Here is a 16540-nt window from a genome sequence, read left to right as displayed (position 1 = left end):
TGCTGACTGACCAACACATTCTCAATGTGCTTTAATTACCTCTTTTTACTAAGTCATCACCGCAGAGCTTCACTGATGTGCACAGGCTGCGTTTTGAATGTTTTGCAGGGACAGGCAGACCGACTCTCAAGGGGAGAGCTTGGCCACCAGTCCTGTGCAGCCTCCTGCAGGTCTGCAGGCTGGAGAGAAGCAGGAGGATGCTGACAACCAGAAGAACAGCCACAGAGCCAGCCAGGCAGGCCTGAACAGCAACACTGTCCACATCCCTGTCACCATCACCGCCCCATCCAGAGAGACCACCATCATACCCAGTCAGTACCCTAGTCTCTATCTTAGTCCAGGAGTTTTTTTACTTTTCTTGCCCAGGGACCCACCGCCAAGGCAAACCAGCAACCCAGTGACCCCCCCCATCATATGTTAGCAAAACAAATTGTGAAGGATAATGGCAAGTAGAAGTAATTAACATTTAAAAATGATAAACAGATTCATTATTCTGACCTCCTCACAGTTCATTGGAAGAGGAAGTGTAAACTCTAACATAGTCTATTACCTAGAAAGGCATCTTGGCGGCGTAGAGAAAGTGTTGCTGTGGTAAATCACATTTTCAGCATTTCTTCAAATTTTCTCATTGAACTTATAGAAAATGTAGCAATTTTGAAGCCAATTTTCAGAAATTCTATACTTTGGCATGGAGCTGAGAGACAACTATACATTTTGCCATGGCTAATGCTGTGTTCCTCTGCTCAAACATTAGAACACTTTTAATGGACATGTGCCCCGAATGGCTGTTTTTTTTTTTTTCAATTCTTGACTGTCTAGCTTTTATTTGATTGTTAGTTCTCAAAGATGATATTATGAAAATTATAGTTACATCTTTTTTGTGTGCTTTCTGTCTGTTTTTGGGCTTTAAAGTTGACACTGACATAGTTTTTCCATCCCGTAAATTGCCACTTAAACGGCCTGCTTAAGAATTGTCTCCATATTAAAGGGATAGTTCGGATGAACAGGAACAGTTTGCATGCTAACTGTTCCTGTAGGCTTCCAGTCATTGCGCTAAGCCCAGTTAGCATGGGCTAGTGAAACAACCTCTAACTTCCTTCATGCTGGACGCAGTGACATAACAATGGTGGGGGGAAAATGCCCACAACCCCTAGGGGGCCGCGAACCCTAGTTTGAAAACCCCTGCCTTTATCAATACCCCAGTCTGTACCCCAGTCAGTCAGTTCCCCAGCCATAGGCTGCAGGGGAAACACTTGGGTGAAAGTGTAGTGTAACATTAGGTTAGTATGACTGATCAGTGCCTGATCAGCTGTGTGTTGGTTATGTTGTAGTGAAGGTCTATCATGAGTTCTTTCTCTGAGTGTAATCTCTCTCTCTCACTCTCGCACTCACTCTCTCTTTGATAGTGGATAACATAGACTGTGAGAGCCTCCCCCTGAACGAGGAGAAGAAGGACTTGGAGCAGGAGCTGAAGAACGGCCCCAAACACATTCTCCCCTACAGCTCCATGTTTGTGTTTGGACAGACCAACCCGTAAGTCATGTCCTGAGACAGGGAACCTGTTGGCTAGTCTAGTCTGGGCTCTAACTGTTTCTGCATTTCTATATTGGGTGCCACTCAGTATTATGTCAGCGTTTTGAGAGGTTATGTTGAGTGCACTCAGTGAGATTATCTGTGCTGTGCTGTTCAGGGTGCGTCGGCTGTGCCACTACGTGGTGAACCTGCGTTACTTTGAAATGTGTATACTGTCGGTCATCACCATGAGCAGCATAGCCCTGGCTGCGGAGGACCCTGTGCAGGCCAATGCACCACGCAACAACGTGAGTCCTGCAAGAGTACACACACACACACACACACAGCTGGGTATTTGGGTACGGAAGCCTGAGGAGCAGTCCCTACTAGCACTAAAGGAATTGCCTCCAAATCCCAGAACCCTCTCAGTCTGACTAACTGACTAGCTGATTCATTAGGCCTGATTAAGCTGCCAGAAGCTTCTAGAATTTCTGCTAATATCACCTGAAAGTTATACTTTGTGAGAGTGCTACAGACACAAAAATAGTAATAAATATGAGCTGAGTGCTGCTAAGGTGATTGCCTGCTGTGTGTCTTGAGGAAGAGGAAAGAAGACTGTGTGACATCTGACTGAACATTCAATCATTTGCAGGTGCTCAAGTATCTGGACTACGTCTTCACAGGAGTGTTCACCTTTGAGATGGTGATTAAGGTGAGAGGTCATACTGGTGAAATGGTTGGAAATAGACACAACAGTTTCCTCAGTTTGAACACACAGAGGTACTCTCTTAGGTTGCAGCTAGAATTAGCTCCACTGCAATGCTGCCTAGAGGTGGTTTCCTTTTAAATACTGCTATATTACAATATCTCCAAGACCCAGGCTCCTTGCTGAAGTGGTAACATTCATCCATTAACATTCATAATGTGTATCATCTTCCTTATGACTTTAACTCTGTGTGTAGATGATAGACCTGGGACTGCTCCTCCATCCTGGTTCTTACTTCCGGGACCTGTGGAACATCCTGGACTTTATTGTGGTCAGTGGAGCTCTGGTGGCGTTCGCCTGCTCGTAAGTACACACTTGACGTACTGTATGTTCTTGTGCCAGCTGTAGGTGGGGTTAAAGGGGCAATCTGGGATTCGAAAAACCAAACAAAGCAGGCACCTCACCATTTGTTTTGGTAAACAGCTGAGGAATGGGGCTGGAGAAATTGAGAAACTTAAGTCCAAAAATGTATGTACCAATCCCTGATTGCCCCTTTAAATTGATTACAGTATTATTACTGTTTCAAATCCTTTTTCAGCCAACAACACCTCTCCCCTACGTTATCACCTCACAGTCAACACACTGACTCTCCAGCTGGCGCATCTACAAATATGCCAGTCTGGGTGGTGCACTCACTCATCCGCCACAGCCCAAACCAACCTCTCTGTACAGCTCTCAGGGACTCTAAACCACTTTGCCTGTGGTTATTTGCCGAAATGGGTTGTTGCTCAAACTCTTCTTTTAACCTTTAATCACCCCTCCCATCTGTGTAATAGGATGTGTGTGATTTGGTTAATGAGCGTGAGGTTAAGCTGGGAAGGTGGGCGGGGGCTTCGTCTTAGTGCTAATGTACAGCAGTTGTTCTCTCCCTCCCTGGTACTGAGGGAAATGTTATCAGGTACTTCTATGGCAAGTAACACACACAGTCTCAGACATGCACACACAAGCACAAGTACACACAAAGACAATAAAGGGAGGTGAAATCCAGTCTTTTCAAGCATGCCGACCAGTAAAAGGAAATGGTGTATTCTCTCCCACGACCAGCTCAGTCAGTTATTTTGCACCCCAGTGGTGTCATGGTGGGGCTAATGTGTAATAACCTGTGAAGTAGTCAATTGTACCACATTAGTATTGCTGTTGTCTATCTTACTCTTCTCTCTTTTTCTGAACTGTAGCCTATTGTATATGGATGGTTTTCTGTGTCGCTGACTGTCTCTTTCTCATTTAATTCTGTCCCTCCATCTTTCTCTTGTGGCTTGGATTCCTTTCAGGAGCTTCATGGGGTAATGCCTTTGATTGCCTGCTTTTTTCCCTCTGTCTCTTTCGTCTTTCTTGACAGTTTGTCTCTCTCTCTGTCTCTCGTTCGGTCTGTCTCTCTGTCTGTCTCTCTGTCTGTCCATCCGAGTCAACAGAGCCTATGCCCAACATGTAGCCAGCAGCCTCACGCTCATTTCTCAGGCTTTTTGCTTAGTTAGCCTGTATAGCTACGCATCTATAGATTCACCCTCATTATATTACTGTAGATTATTGGGTCACATTCTATTTAGATAGTCCCATATAGATACTCTACAGATGGTCATCATACTATCTGTTGATAAGCAACTGCTTGCTAAGGTTACAGTTAGGGTTAGCTGTAGAATAAGAGTTAGGGTAAGGGTTAAGATTAGGATTAAGTTTAAATTTAAGTTTAGGGTTAGGTTAAGGTTAGATTTAGGGTTCGGTTTAGTGGATGGTTAGTTGAAATGTTGTTGAAGGTTATTGAACATCTACAAACCATCTACTTGGGACTATCCAAATAAATAGTTTCCTGTTATTCTGACCATTTGCATATGTTCACTTATTTACTCTTCCATTGAAAATTCACACTCATTATTGAGAGGGTGTTTTTGCATGTAACAGTAGTTTGATTTGATGTAGGTGCGTTTGAGGTGTGTGAGTGTGTGTGCCTCTTCATTGTGTGCGTGTGAATGGCTGTCTATATGCACATACATCCTTGTGAGTGTGTGTATGTGCATGTGTGTGAGTGTGTCTGTGCGTATGAGTGCGTGCATGCGTGCGTGTGTGTGATAGTTGTCCCATAATGCTGTCTCAGTAGGGTATGTATGTTTGTTCCTCTCCTGGTGCTGTGGGATGCTGGTCTGCTGATACAGCTGCTCACATCACAGACAGACAGAACTGTGTCTCTTGTCGAACGTCATGTCTTGTCCTCCTTAATGCCATCTCACTGGAAAAACCTCCTGTCAGAAAATGAGGCTTGAGTCCCAAATGGCACCCCATTTACCAATGTAGTGCACTTACTTTGACCAGGGCCCATATGGCTCTGGTCAAAACGAATGCACTATGTAGGGAACAGGGTGTAAGTTGGAACTCATTCTGGGTCTTCTTGTCAGAAACAGAAGATGGACAGCTAAAACTGTCCTTTTACTATTTTTTTCAGTCTGTTAGGTTTCTGCTCTTTTTTCACTTTGAACTTCCTTCCGTGTGCTTGTCATGATCTGTTTCTTTCTGCTGTGTTTTGATGTTCTTATTAAGTCTTAAGGATAACTAGCACCACTGTATCTCTATGCCTGTTCAACAGTAGTAGTGGTAGTAGTAGTAGTATTATTGGCTTAAAGTGTTTATTTTGCTCAGTGTTTATGTATATTTCTGCCTTTTTCTTTGTCTCTATGAAGCAGCCTTAATATCTTATGTGCTTTGTGTTTGTTCTCTGTGATTCGTGACGTGTGTTTGTTTGCGTGTCCTGTTTATCATTGCTTTTCTTCATCAGATCGCAACAAAGCGTGGCCAGGTGGGGACCTACCCTCTCTCTGTCATTGACCCCTGACCCCAAAAACGTTCCACTATCAACCTCCTCCATCGCATTCCAACACTCTCACTTTCTCTGCTGTACTGACGGGATACCCATTCCACCTCTTGCCCAGTCCCAATGAGGAACTATTGGAGACTCTTCCCAGTAGCTTTCAGAAGACAATCACTGATCATATTCATCTCTGTCCCTTGTTGCCATTGTGTGCCGACATGCCAAAGTAAAGGACGGTTGTACAATGCCAACATTACAGTTGGAATTAGAATGACAGTATATCAAATTAATATTAATATATTTACAGTGCATTCGGAAAGAATTTAGACCACTTCGCTTTTTCCACATTTTGTTACGTTACAGCCTTATTCTAAAATGGATTAAATAGTTTTTTTCTCCTCGTCAATCTACACACAATACCCCATAGTAACAAAGCAAAAACAGGTTTTTAGAAATGTTTGCAAATGTACACTACCGTTCAAAAATGTTTTTGTTTTTTTGTTTTTGAAAGAAAAGCTTGTTTTTGAAAGAAAAGCTCAATTTGTCCAATTAAAATAACATCAAATTCATCAGAAATACAGTGTAGACATTGTTAATGTTGTAAATGACTATTAGAGCTGGAAACAGCAGATTTTTTAAAATGTTATATCTACATAGGTGTACAGAGGCCCATTATCAGCAACAATCACTCCTGTGTTCCAATAGCATGTTGTGTTAGCTAATCCAAGTTTATCATTTTTAAAGGCTAATTGATCACTAGAAACCCTTTAGCAGTTATGTTAGCACAGCTGAACACTGTTGTCCTGATTAAAGAAGCAATAAAACTGTCCTCCTTTAGACTAGTTGAGTATCTGGAGCATCAGCATTTGTGGGTTCGATTACAGGCTCAAAATGGCCAGAAACAAAGAACGTTCTTCTTAAACTCGTCAGTCTATTCGTGTTCTGAGAAATGAAAGCTATTCCATGCGAGAAATTGCCAAGAAACTGAAGATCTTGTACAACCCTGTGTACTACTCCTTTCACAGAACGGCACAAACTGTCTCTAACCAGAATAGAAAGAGGAGTGGGAGGCCCCGGTCCTTCTAGGCAGAGTTGCAAAGAAAAAGCCATATCTTAGACTGGCCAATAAAAATAAAAGATTAAGATGGGCAGAAGAACATCGACAATGGACAGAGGAACTCTGCCTAGAAGGCCAGCATCCCGGAGTCGCATCTTCACTGTTGGCGTTGAGACTGGTGTTTTGCGGGTACTAATTAATGAAGCTGCAGTTGATGACTTGTGAGGCCTCGGTTTCTCAAACTAGACACTCTAATGTACTTGTCCTCTTGCTCTGGAGCTCTGTCAGAGTGACCATCGGGTTCTTGGGCACCTCCCAACCAAGGCCTTCTCCCCCGATTGCTCAGTTTGGCCGGCCGGCCAGCTCTAGGAAGAGTCTCGGTGGTTCCCACTGTGTTCTCGGGGTCTTCAATGCTGCAGTAATGTTTTGCTACCCTTCCCCAGATCTGTGCCTCGACACAATCCTGTCTCGGAGCTCTATAGACAATTCCTTCGACCTCGTGGCTTTGTTTTTGCTCTGACATGCACTGTCAACTGTGGGACCTTATATAGACAGGTGTGTGCATTTCCAAATCATGTCCAATCATGAATTTAACACAGGTGCACTCCAATCAAGTTGTTGAAACATCTCAAGGATGATCAATGGAAACAGGATGCACCTGAGCTCAATTTTGAGTCTCATAGCAAAGGGTCTGAATACTTAAGCAGATAAGGTATTTCTGTTTTACATTTTCTATACATTTGCAAAATGTTCTAAAAACCTGTTTTCGCTTTGTCATTATGGGGTATTGTACGTAGATTGATTGGGGGGGTCTGTAACGTAATAGATCTGAGACTGCTCCTCCATCCTGGTTGTAACGTAACGAAATGTGGAAAAAGTCAAGGGGTCTGAATACTTTCGGGAATGCACTGTATACTGTATTTATACATAGTTACAAGCATACTGTGTCATCAGAAAGTCCCAATTTACATACAAACATAATCTTAAATAGTGAAGGCGTTAGTGAGAAGGGCAGATCAGGAAGAGTGAATCGTGTTTCTGGGTTGAGAGAGCAGAAGGTTCGGAATAATGCAGATCATGTTCTACTGGGAGGCAGATTATTGGAAGACAGATCTCCTATCTGTAAACAGGAAATGCTGTGCGCTCTCTCTCGGAAAGGGGCAACCAATAAGGCTGTAGTCATGGTGACCGAGGATAACCTCCTCGCATCTGGCTGCTGCAGCTGCACACACAAGGCATATCAGGGCTGATCTGAGCTACTTAATGTGAACACACACAAACATCCATTCTTCCTGCCTACGGCTCTTCTGAAAGCTATTGAGGAACAGTTCACTCGCCATCTAGACGTGTTGAGACCCTGGATTGATACGGGCGGGGGTAGACTTACCAGATTGTATGCCGGGGTAACCAGATCTTCAGAGCATGACTGTTGCATGCCAGTGTATTAGACTTAAAGCTCCCATTGGGTAAGAAAAAGTCAACACGCCCATTCTGTGTGGAACCATGCTTCTGTTGTCTCTAGTTATTGAGGTAGTTGTCTCCACTGAATACACCAACTGAATACACTAACTCATTATGGGTTCAGTCCTTGAGATGGGTGCACAACACATACTGTATAGATCCAGTTTACGTGCCAATCTTCCATTGATGGCAGTGTGAGATTTATTCCAAAGTATGAGGTGTGTACTTCAGTTCAGTATTCACCTCAAGTCATGATTTCAAACTGTATAGTGCAGTACATTGCACAGTGCTCCACTGAGAGTGGAAAGGCAGGGTTGCTCTCTCATCCCCTCTAGCAGAATCATGGATGGGTTACAACTTCCTATAGTCAGTTCTTCTTTGGAGCCTCCTAGTCCTCCTCCACTGGCTGTCTGGGCCATATTTCACACTGAATTTAGGAGCTCCAGCCCCATCCATATTGATGGACAGAGAGGACTGACTGATTTCTGCCTGTGTGAGAGGGGAGAGAGGCACCCTAGAGAGCTCTCTACAGATGAATATGGAGCCGCAGGCATTATCAACCTGCTGAGGAGCTGTGACCACACACACACAGTATTGTACAACTAACCTTGTGGGGACACACAATTCAGTCCCATTCATAATCCTATTTTCCCTAACCCTTATCCTAACCTTAACCCGGAAACCTAACCTTAACTCTAACCCCCCTAGAAATTGCATTTGACCTTGTTGGGACCAGTTGGTCAAATGTTTGTTTGTTTACTATTCTTGTGGAGACTGCTGGTCCCCACAAGTATAGTTAAACACGTCCACACTAGACATGCTCACACACACACACACTAAAGTATTTAAACTCATAATAAACACACAGAATATACGATGGTGAGAGTATGTGGACAGCCACAGTGTGTAAATGTGACTGGTAGATTATTGTATTGACACCACACTCACTGTCTTTGACCAGTGTCCATCTGGCTCCTGAGGACTGTACTGTATATTGTCGCTAACAGGTTCTAAATTATTGTTTTGTGTGTGTGTGTGTGTGTGTGTGTGTGTGTGTGTGTGTGTGTGTGTGTGTGTGTGTGTGTGTGTGTGTGTGTGTGTGTGTGTGTGTGCGCTGGTGAGAGCCTGTGGGCCACAGCATAATGCCTATTCTCCTTTTGTTTAGTCTATAGTCACTAACTGTGGGCTTGCTCTGTGCAGAGGAACTAAAGGCAAGGACATCAACACCATCAAGTCTCTCAGGGTGCTGCGAGTTCTAAGGCCTCTGAAGACCATCAAACGACTGCCAAAACTCAAGGTAGCTACATCTGTTACCTGTTAGATCCGCTCTGACAAAGCAGAAAAGCCACTTCCATGGCCAGTTACAAGTCCAACAAACACATACGGATGCACTCACGAACGCACACACACACCTGTGCCTCTGCAACACACACACTGAAATTGCAGCAGCAGCCAGTGGATTAAGAACTCCCAAGTGATTTGTATGAGATATAAACAAATAAACTAATCACATCAGTGGGAGAGAAGAGGAGGGCGAGATGTAATGACTGATATCCACAGTGTCTATCTTCATATACCAGTTAATCATCCTCTGCCCGGTGACAAATGAGAAAAATGCTAACCTGTCTCACTCTTATCAGGACCCCGGCTCTGGTGTTGTCTCACAAAGACTAGACCAAAGTAATTGATGTGTGGAAAGGTAGTTGATCAGACCAAAGATAGCAGCACATCCTGTTAAAGTAATTGAGATGATTGAGATAGATCAGGGTTAGCAGGGAGGTAAGCCCTACTACTCCCTACCTCTGGTCCAGGGCATTACATGCTGCTTGCTGAGGCTGAAGGCTCAGTGTCAGCAAGCTGCACGTAACGCACTGGACTAGAGCTAACCACTCTCATACAGTTAGCTATTTGGACTGAGTGACATAAAACATAACTTACTTCAGGGAGCAGCTCTGTGAGTTACTGTCTCATTCATTCCTGCTGATACATATTCATTGGGAAGATTTCAAAACATGCCATGACAGGTAGACAGTCATTCAAACCACAAACTGATCAACAGAGTGCTGCGTAGAGGCTGTGTGCATGTGTGTAGATGGGTGTTCACATGCATGCTAATGTGTTTGAGTGATTGTGTGTATGAGTTTGTGTGTACCTCTATTTATTAGTGTGTGTGTCCTCCTCCAGGCTGTGTTTGACTGTGTGGTCAACTCTCTGAAGAACGTGCTCAACATCCTCATTGTCTACATGCTCTTCATGTTCATCTTCGCTGTGATCGCTGTGCAGCTGTTCAAGGGCAAGTTCTTCTACTGCACCGACGAGTCTAAAGGTCTGGAGAAGGACTGCAGGTGCAGTACACACTCACACCATTGACACTGACTGGTATTGGATATGCCCTTACAAAAAAGAAACATGACAAAGTCACGAGAGAACAAATCACCTGAAAAATTTGAATATATTTTTCTTATAATATATAGTTGAAGTCGGAAGTTTACATACACTTAGGTTGGAGTCATTAAAACTTGTTTTTCAACCACTCCACAAATGTCTTGTTAACTTCTCTGGGGCAGGTGGGACGCAAACGTCCCACCGGCCAATAGCCAGGGAAAATACAGCGCGCCATATTCAAATAACATGATATAAAAATCTAACTTTCATTAAATCACACATGTAAGATACCAAATTAAAGCTACACTTGTTGTGAATCCAGCCAACATGTCAGATTTCAAAAAAGCTTTTCGGCGAAAGCATAAGATGCTATTATCTGATGATAGCACAAAAGTAAACAAAGAGAGAAGCATATTTCATCACTGCAAGCACGACACACCAATATGTCCCATAAAAATCACAAATGGTCCTTTTGTTCGATTAATTCCGTCGATATATATCCAAAATGTCAATTTATTTGGACCGTTTCATCCAGAAAAACACAGCTTCCAACTTTCGCCACTTCACTACAAAATATAGCAAAAGTTAATGTAAACTTTACCAAAACATTCCAAACTACTTTGGTAATACAACGTTAGGTATTTTTAAACGTTAATAATCGATCAATTTGAAGACGGGATGATCTGTGTTCAATACAAAAAGAAAACAATCTGACGCAACTTTTTTCGTAACGTGACTCTCTCAAAATATTTACTTCATGTGACCCTCATTTACGATAGCCCTACTTCTTCACTACACAAAGGAATAACCTCAACCGATTTCCAAGGACTGGTGACATCCAGTGGAAGCGGTAGGAACTGCAAGCAAGTCCATTAGAAATCTGGTGTCTCTAAAAAAACTAATTGAAAAGACAGTAAAATACAAATTCTGAATGGTTTGTCCTCAGGGTTTTGCCTGCTACATAAGTTATGTTATTCTCACAGACATGATTCAAACAGTTTTAGACACTTCAGAGTGTTTTCTATCCAAATCTACTAATAATATGCATATCTTATATTCTGGGGATGAGTAGCAAGCAGTTGAATTTTGGCATGATATTTTTCCCGAAAGTGAAAATGCTGTCCCCTGCCCTCAAGAAGTTTTAACAAACTATAGTTTTGGCAAGTCGGTTAGGTCATCTACTTTGTGCCTGACACAAGTACCTTTTCCAACAATTGTCTACAGACAGATTATTTCACTTATAGTTCACTGTATCACAATTCCAGTGGGTCAGAAGTTTACATACACTAAGTTGACTGTGCCTTTAAACAGCTTGGGAAATTCCAGAAAATTATGTCATGGCTTTAGAAGCTTCTGATAGCTAATTGACATAATTTGAGTCAATTGGAGGTGTACCTGTGCATGTATTTCAAGGCCTACCTTCAAACTCAGTGCCTCTTTGCTTGACAATCAAAGAAATCAGCCAAGACTTAAAAAAAAAAAAATGTAGACCTCCACAAGTCTGGTTCATCCTTGGGAGCAATTTCCAAACGCCTGAAGGTACCACGCAGCCGTCATACCGCTCAGGAAGGAGACACGTTCTGTCTCCTAGAGATGAACGTATTTTGGTGCGAAAAGTGCAAATCAATCCCAGAACAACAGCAAAGGACCTTGTGAAGATGCTGGAGGAAACAGGTACAAATGTATCTATATCCTCAGCAAAACGAGTCCTATATCGACATAACCTGAAAGGCCGCTCAGCAAGGAAGAAGCCACTGCTCCAATACCGCCATACAAAAACCAGACTACGGTTTGCAACTGCACATGGGGACAAAGATCGTACTTTTTGGAGAAATGTTCTCTGATCTGATGAAACCAAAATAGAACTGTTTGGCCATAATGACCATTGTTATGTTTGGAGGAAAAACGGGGGAAGCTTGCAAGCCAAAGAACACCACCCTAACCATGAAGCACAGGCGTGGCAGCATCATGTTGTGGGGGTGCTTTGCTGCAGGAGGGACTGGCGCACTTCACAAAATAGATGGCGTCATGAGGATGGAAAATGAAGTGGATATGTTGAAGCAACATCTCAAGACATCAGTCAGGAAGTTAAAGCTTGGTCGCAAATGGGTCTTCCAAATGGACAATGATTCCAAGCATACTTCCAAAATTGTGGCAAAATGGTTCAAGGACAACAAAGTCAATGTATTGGAGTGGCCATCACAAAGCCCTGACCTCAATCCTATAGAAAATGTGTGGGCAGAACTGAAAAGGTGTGTGCGAGCAAGGAGGCCTACTAACCTGACTCAGTTACACCAGCTCTGTCAGGAGGAATGGGCCAAAATTCACCCAACTTATTATGGGAAGCTTGTGGAAGGCTGCCCGAAACGTTTGACCCAAGTTAAACAATTAAAAGGCAACGCTACCAAATACTAATTGAGTGTATGTAAACTTCTGACCCACTGGGAATGTGATGAAAGAAATATAAGTTGAAATAAATCATTCTATCAACTATTATTCTGACATTTCACATTCTTAAAATAAAGTGGTGATCCTAACTGACCTAAGACAGGGAATTTCTACAAGCATTAAATGTCAGGAATTGTGAAAGACTGAGTTTAAATGTATTTGGCTAATGTATGAAAACTTCCGACTTCAACTGTATATGTTTTTACATGAGTCAGAAACGTGTTAAGTTTCACATGTGAATTTTTCATGTGTTTTTCCCTCATGTGATATTTATTTTTCACCTGTTTATTTTTCACAACTTCCGGCTACATCCGGTCTCCCATCTAGTGACCGACCAGGACTGACCCTGCTTAGCTTCAGAGGCATGCAACCATTCTCAAATCCATAGACTACGTTATGGATGCAAGGACTGACCATCCATGATTTCAACATTATAGTTTTTAGTCATGTTTTGAGGTTATACAATGGTTGTTTACGTTTACTTTGTTTACAAACATTGGAGTAAAACAAGCTCATATTTTGTGTTCTAATGAGGTACGACAGTTAAACTGAACTCATGAGGCATTTCTAAGTTATTTTCTTCAAGAATCAATGGATTCGTATGATTAATTTATAAGTCCAAAAATCTATGTAGCAACTAAGGATTGCCCCTTTAAAAGGCAGTGACCATCATACAGCAGAACTGTCGCCATTTGAACGTTATCCATTAATTTGCACCATCTATTCCGCGAATGTCCCGCAAAATCGTTCCCGTCTCGCATTTGGGCTTTTTAGATGTGGTCACAATTCCCCCAGTGGAACATTGCTACTGCAAAATGTTAACACCATCTTTTCACATGTGAAAATTAGATTTTTGCAGTTGGAGTGTTTTTTGTGAACATAGCTCGTGCCAATTTACCTACAAGATAATAATACAATATTGTGCTATTCTCTTTCTTTCTCTCTTTGTCTGTCTCTCTTTCTCCTCTCTCTCCCCCTCTTTCCATCGTTCATCAGGGGTAAGTTTCTCGACTATGACGGTGATGAAGTGGCGGCCCAGGATCGTGAGTGGAGGAAGTATGAGTTCCATTATGACAATGTGCTGTGGGCCTTCCTCACCCTATTCACCGTCTCCACCGGGGAGGGCTGGCCAATGTGAGTAGCCCACACCAGCCAATTAGCTGTAGAGAGAAGCTCAGGCCAGCCAATTACCTGTAAGGACCTAGTCACAACCACAGGCTAGCACATCACTGGTAATTAGCTACTCACATAACCACAGAATAGCTAGCCAATCAACTGTGAAGAGAAATACAGGCCAGCCAATCCCTCACACGTGGCCTACTTACATTACTGCCGACTAGCCAGTCACTGGCAATGACCTACTTACATAACCACAGGCCACTCAATCTACACATCACCTATTCACATAACCACCGGCTAGCCAATTAGCTTCCCAAATAATTCCAGGCAGACTAGAGGGTTCCTATCGGGTCCATTGACCCCTATTGAATGTACACAATGTCCTTTACAAGACGAACATCCCATTTGACATCCATTCCAAAGGCCAAAGTGCAAATGATGTGGCGCAAATAAATGCTCTCGGGGTGAGACTAGGTGGGGTGAAATCCAGTGGGAGAGGTATGTGTGTGTGCGTGCGTAATGGCGTGCTGAGGTAATGTTCAGGAGGAGACAGCGCTAGTCAGTAAGATGGCCTTCATCATTCGCACAAATTTATGGCATGTAGAACCTGACCAGGGTTGGAGTTGAGGACACCACAATGTCTTAAGTGCTCTCCTCAGCTAGTCAGTCATTCATTGTCTCTCTCCACATCTCCTTCCTCAGGGAAATCATTACCCCAAGTACAGGGTTTAACAAGGGATACACAATAAAATGTAAAAGAGCTAACTAGCGTTAGATTAATCTTTAAATCAAAATGGCTCTATTCCCTGTGACTCGGCGAATAGGGCTTGAGAAGGGGTACTACAGCTCTTTTTGGTATTCTCAGAAATTAATATAAAGCTGAATATCTTCAAAACATCAGTGTTTTTAGTTTTATTTACACATTTGCTGCATATCTGTTTTAATCATATTCAAAAAACTCATTTGTTGTTGTTATGCAACCTGGTAAACATTCATATATTCCCTGCTTCATAATATTATTCCCTGCTGTACTCAGTTATGGAAGATGAAAGAGGAATATTGGACATATTTTGTTACAGTAAATGTATTGCTTTTTTTCCACAGCCTGCTTGTACATCACATATTCTTCTGTGCCCTGTCGTGGCAATTTCCTGTATTATCAAATGAGGAGAGTTACAAACCACACACCAGTCAGAGTTATACTAAAACTTCATCTTTAATAATGTGAGCTTTACTATAGCCCTTTGACTCTCAGATCAATTCGGTGTCTATAATGAATTCTGAGAGTCCCTATAAAAGAATACCAATATATTTTATAGCCAAGATATACCCCCCTAGTCGACATGACAAATCACAGATAATAGGAACTCTTCACAAATAAATACTTTTACTTGAGAGAGGAGTATCCCTTAGTGTAACGGTTCTCCTCTTCGTCTGAGGAGGAGTAGGAAATATCGGACCAATGTGCAGCGTGGTAGTGTCCATAATTAGATTTTTAATAAATCAAATGAACACAGAACAAAATAACAAAAACACGAACAAACAACCGAACAGTTCTGTATGGTGAAACACAGAAATTAACTACCCACAACCCATAGTGAGAAAACTGGCTACCTAAGTATGATTCTCAATCAGAGACAACGATCGACAGCTGCCTCTGATTGAGAACCATACCAGGCCACACACAGAAATACAAACATAGAAAAAACAACATAGAATGCCCACCCCAGCTCACGCCCTGACCAAACACATAGAAATAGACAACCTAGACATAAAACATAGAAACATACAAAGCAAACTATGGTCAGAATGTGACACTTAGCCAGATTGCATTCGCTATAAATTATCGCTCAGTTTGGTCTCTTAAACAAGGGTTCTAATCTCGTTCCTAGTACAAAAACATTACCTTTACTATCTGGAATGCTCTTTAGGATTTATTGGCCAAAGACATCGTAAATCTCCTCTGTCAGTGCTATCTCATAGAGGCCCATCCTCAGTGGAACACTGAACACACAATAGTCGACAGATTCTATTCTGTCGAATAATACAACCATTCTAATGCAATACAAAGAGTATAATATAATCTTACAAGCACTATAACATAATCTCGCAATTTTCCACGACAGCCCTCCCTGCCATGGCTGCCTAGTGGTGTATGTATAGGTTAAAACAATTAAGCTAGTTAGGCTTAGATAGTATTAGGATAGTTTCCTCTATGTACAGATCTAGAATCATCTTCCCCTACCCAAATCCTTACTTTAACCATTAATGGGAAAAATGCAAAACGGACCCTCTGTGTTTACCTGTTTTCTCCAGGGTCCTAAAGCATTCTGTGGATGCCACCTATGAGGATGAGGGCCCCAGCCCAGGCTTTCGTATGGAGACTTCTATCTTCTATGTGGTCTACTTTGTGGTCTTTCCCTTCTTCTTTGTCAACATCTTCGTGGCTTTGATCATCATCACCTTCCAGGAGCAGGGAGACAAGGCCATGTCAGAGTGTAGTCTGGAGAAGAACGAGGTACACAAACACACAGACACACACACACAAACCTTCCAAGAGCCGGGAGACGAGGCCATGTCAGATTGTAGACTGGAGAAGAACGAGGTACAGTATGCTATCTGAACACACGCTGGACAACAGAGATAGAGAGATACACACACAGAAAGACACACATACACAAGCAGAGAGAAAAATACACACATACACAGAGAACAGACACACTCTCACCTAGTTGTCTGGCACCCAGTAGGAGGTAACTCACTTTTTGTTGAGACGTGCACTAACAATTATTAATATAAGGCCAAGTCATTTCTGCCTCTCCTCTGTTGAAAACGTCCCAGTGTTGGATCTCTCAACACTTTTCATAGCACCTGTGGATATATTTCAGTTGATTTCCTTGCTAGCCTGTTGTTTCCCTCAGAAGGCATCAACACAGAAGAACAGCAACCCTCAGGAGGAGCAACCAGCCCAGTGTAGTCCATCCAGCTGTAT

At 42.5% G+C, this 16540-nt stretch overlaps 1 protein-coding gene across 4 annotated transcripts in view; it reads left to right on the top strand.

The window, feature by feature from the left end:
* LOC111961707 (voltage-dependent N-type calcium channel subunit alpha-1B-like) overlaps positions 1-16540 on the top strand; it is a 235501-nt gene that overhangs the window by 181586 nt on the left and 37375 nt on the right. For all 4 annotated transcript variants that reach the window (XM_070442465.1, XM_070442456.1, XM_070442461.1 and 1 more), the window contains 9 exons: positions 109-311; positions 1407-1533; positions 1691-1820; positions 2165-2224; positions 2475-2581; positions 8797-8893; positions 9781-9941; positions 13426-13563; positions 15865-16066. In XM_070442465.1, coding sequence (XP_070298566.1) covers positions 109-311; positions 1407-1533; positions 1691-1820; positions 2165-2224; positions 2475-2581; positions 8797-8893; positions 9781-9941; positions 13426-13563; positions 15865-16066 — 1225 coding nt within the window. The remainder of the gene's footprint in view (positions 1-108; positions 312-1406; positions 1534-1690; positions 1821-2164; positions 2225-2474; positions 2582-8796; positions 8894-9780; positions 9942-13425; positions 13564-15864; positions 16067-16540) is intronic.

Source organism: Salvelinus sp. IW2-2015, linkage group LG4q.1:29 (genome assembly GCF_002910315.2).
Source record: "Salvelinus sp. IW2-2015 linkage group LG4q.1:29, ASM291031v2, whole genome shotgun sequence".
In the NCBI taxonomy this organism is placed as follows: Eukaryota; Metazoa; Chordata; class Actinopteri; order Salmoniformes; family Salmonidae; genus Salvelinus; species Salvelinus sp. IW2-2015.
The sequence above is the reverse complement of the archived record's forward strand: the minus strand, read 5'-3'. Positions and strand labels throughout refer to the sequence as shown.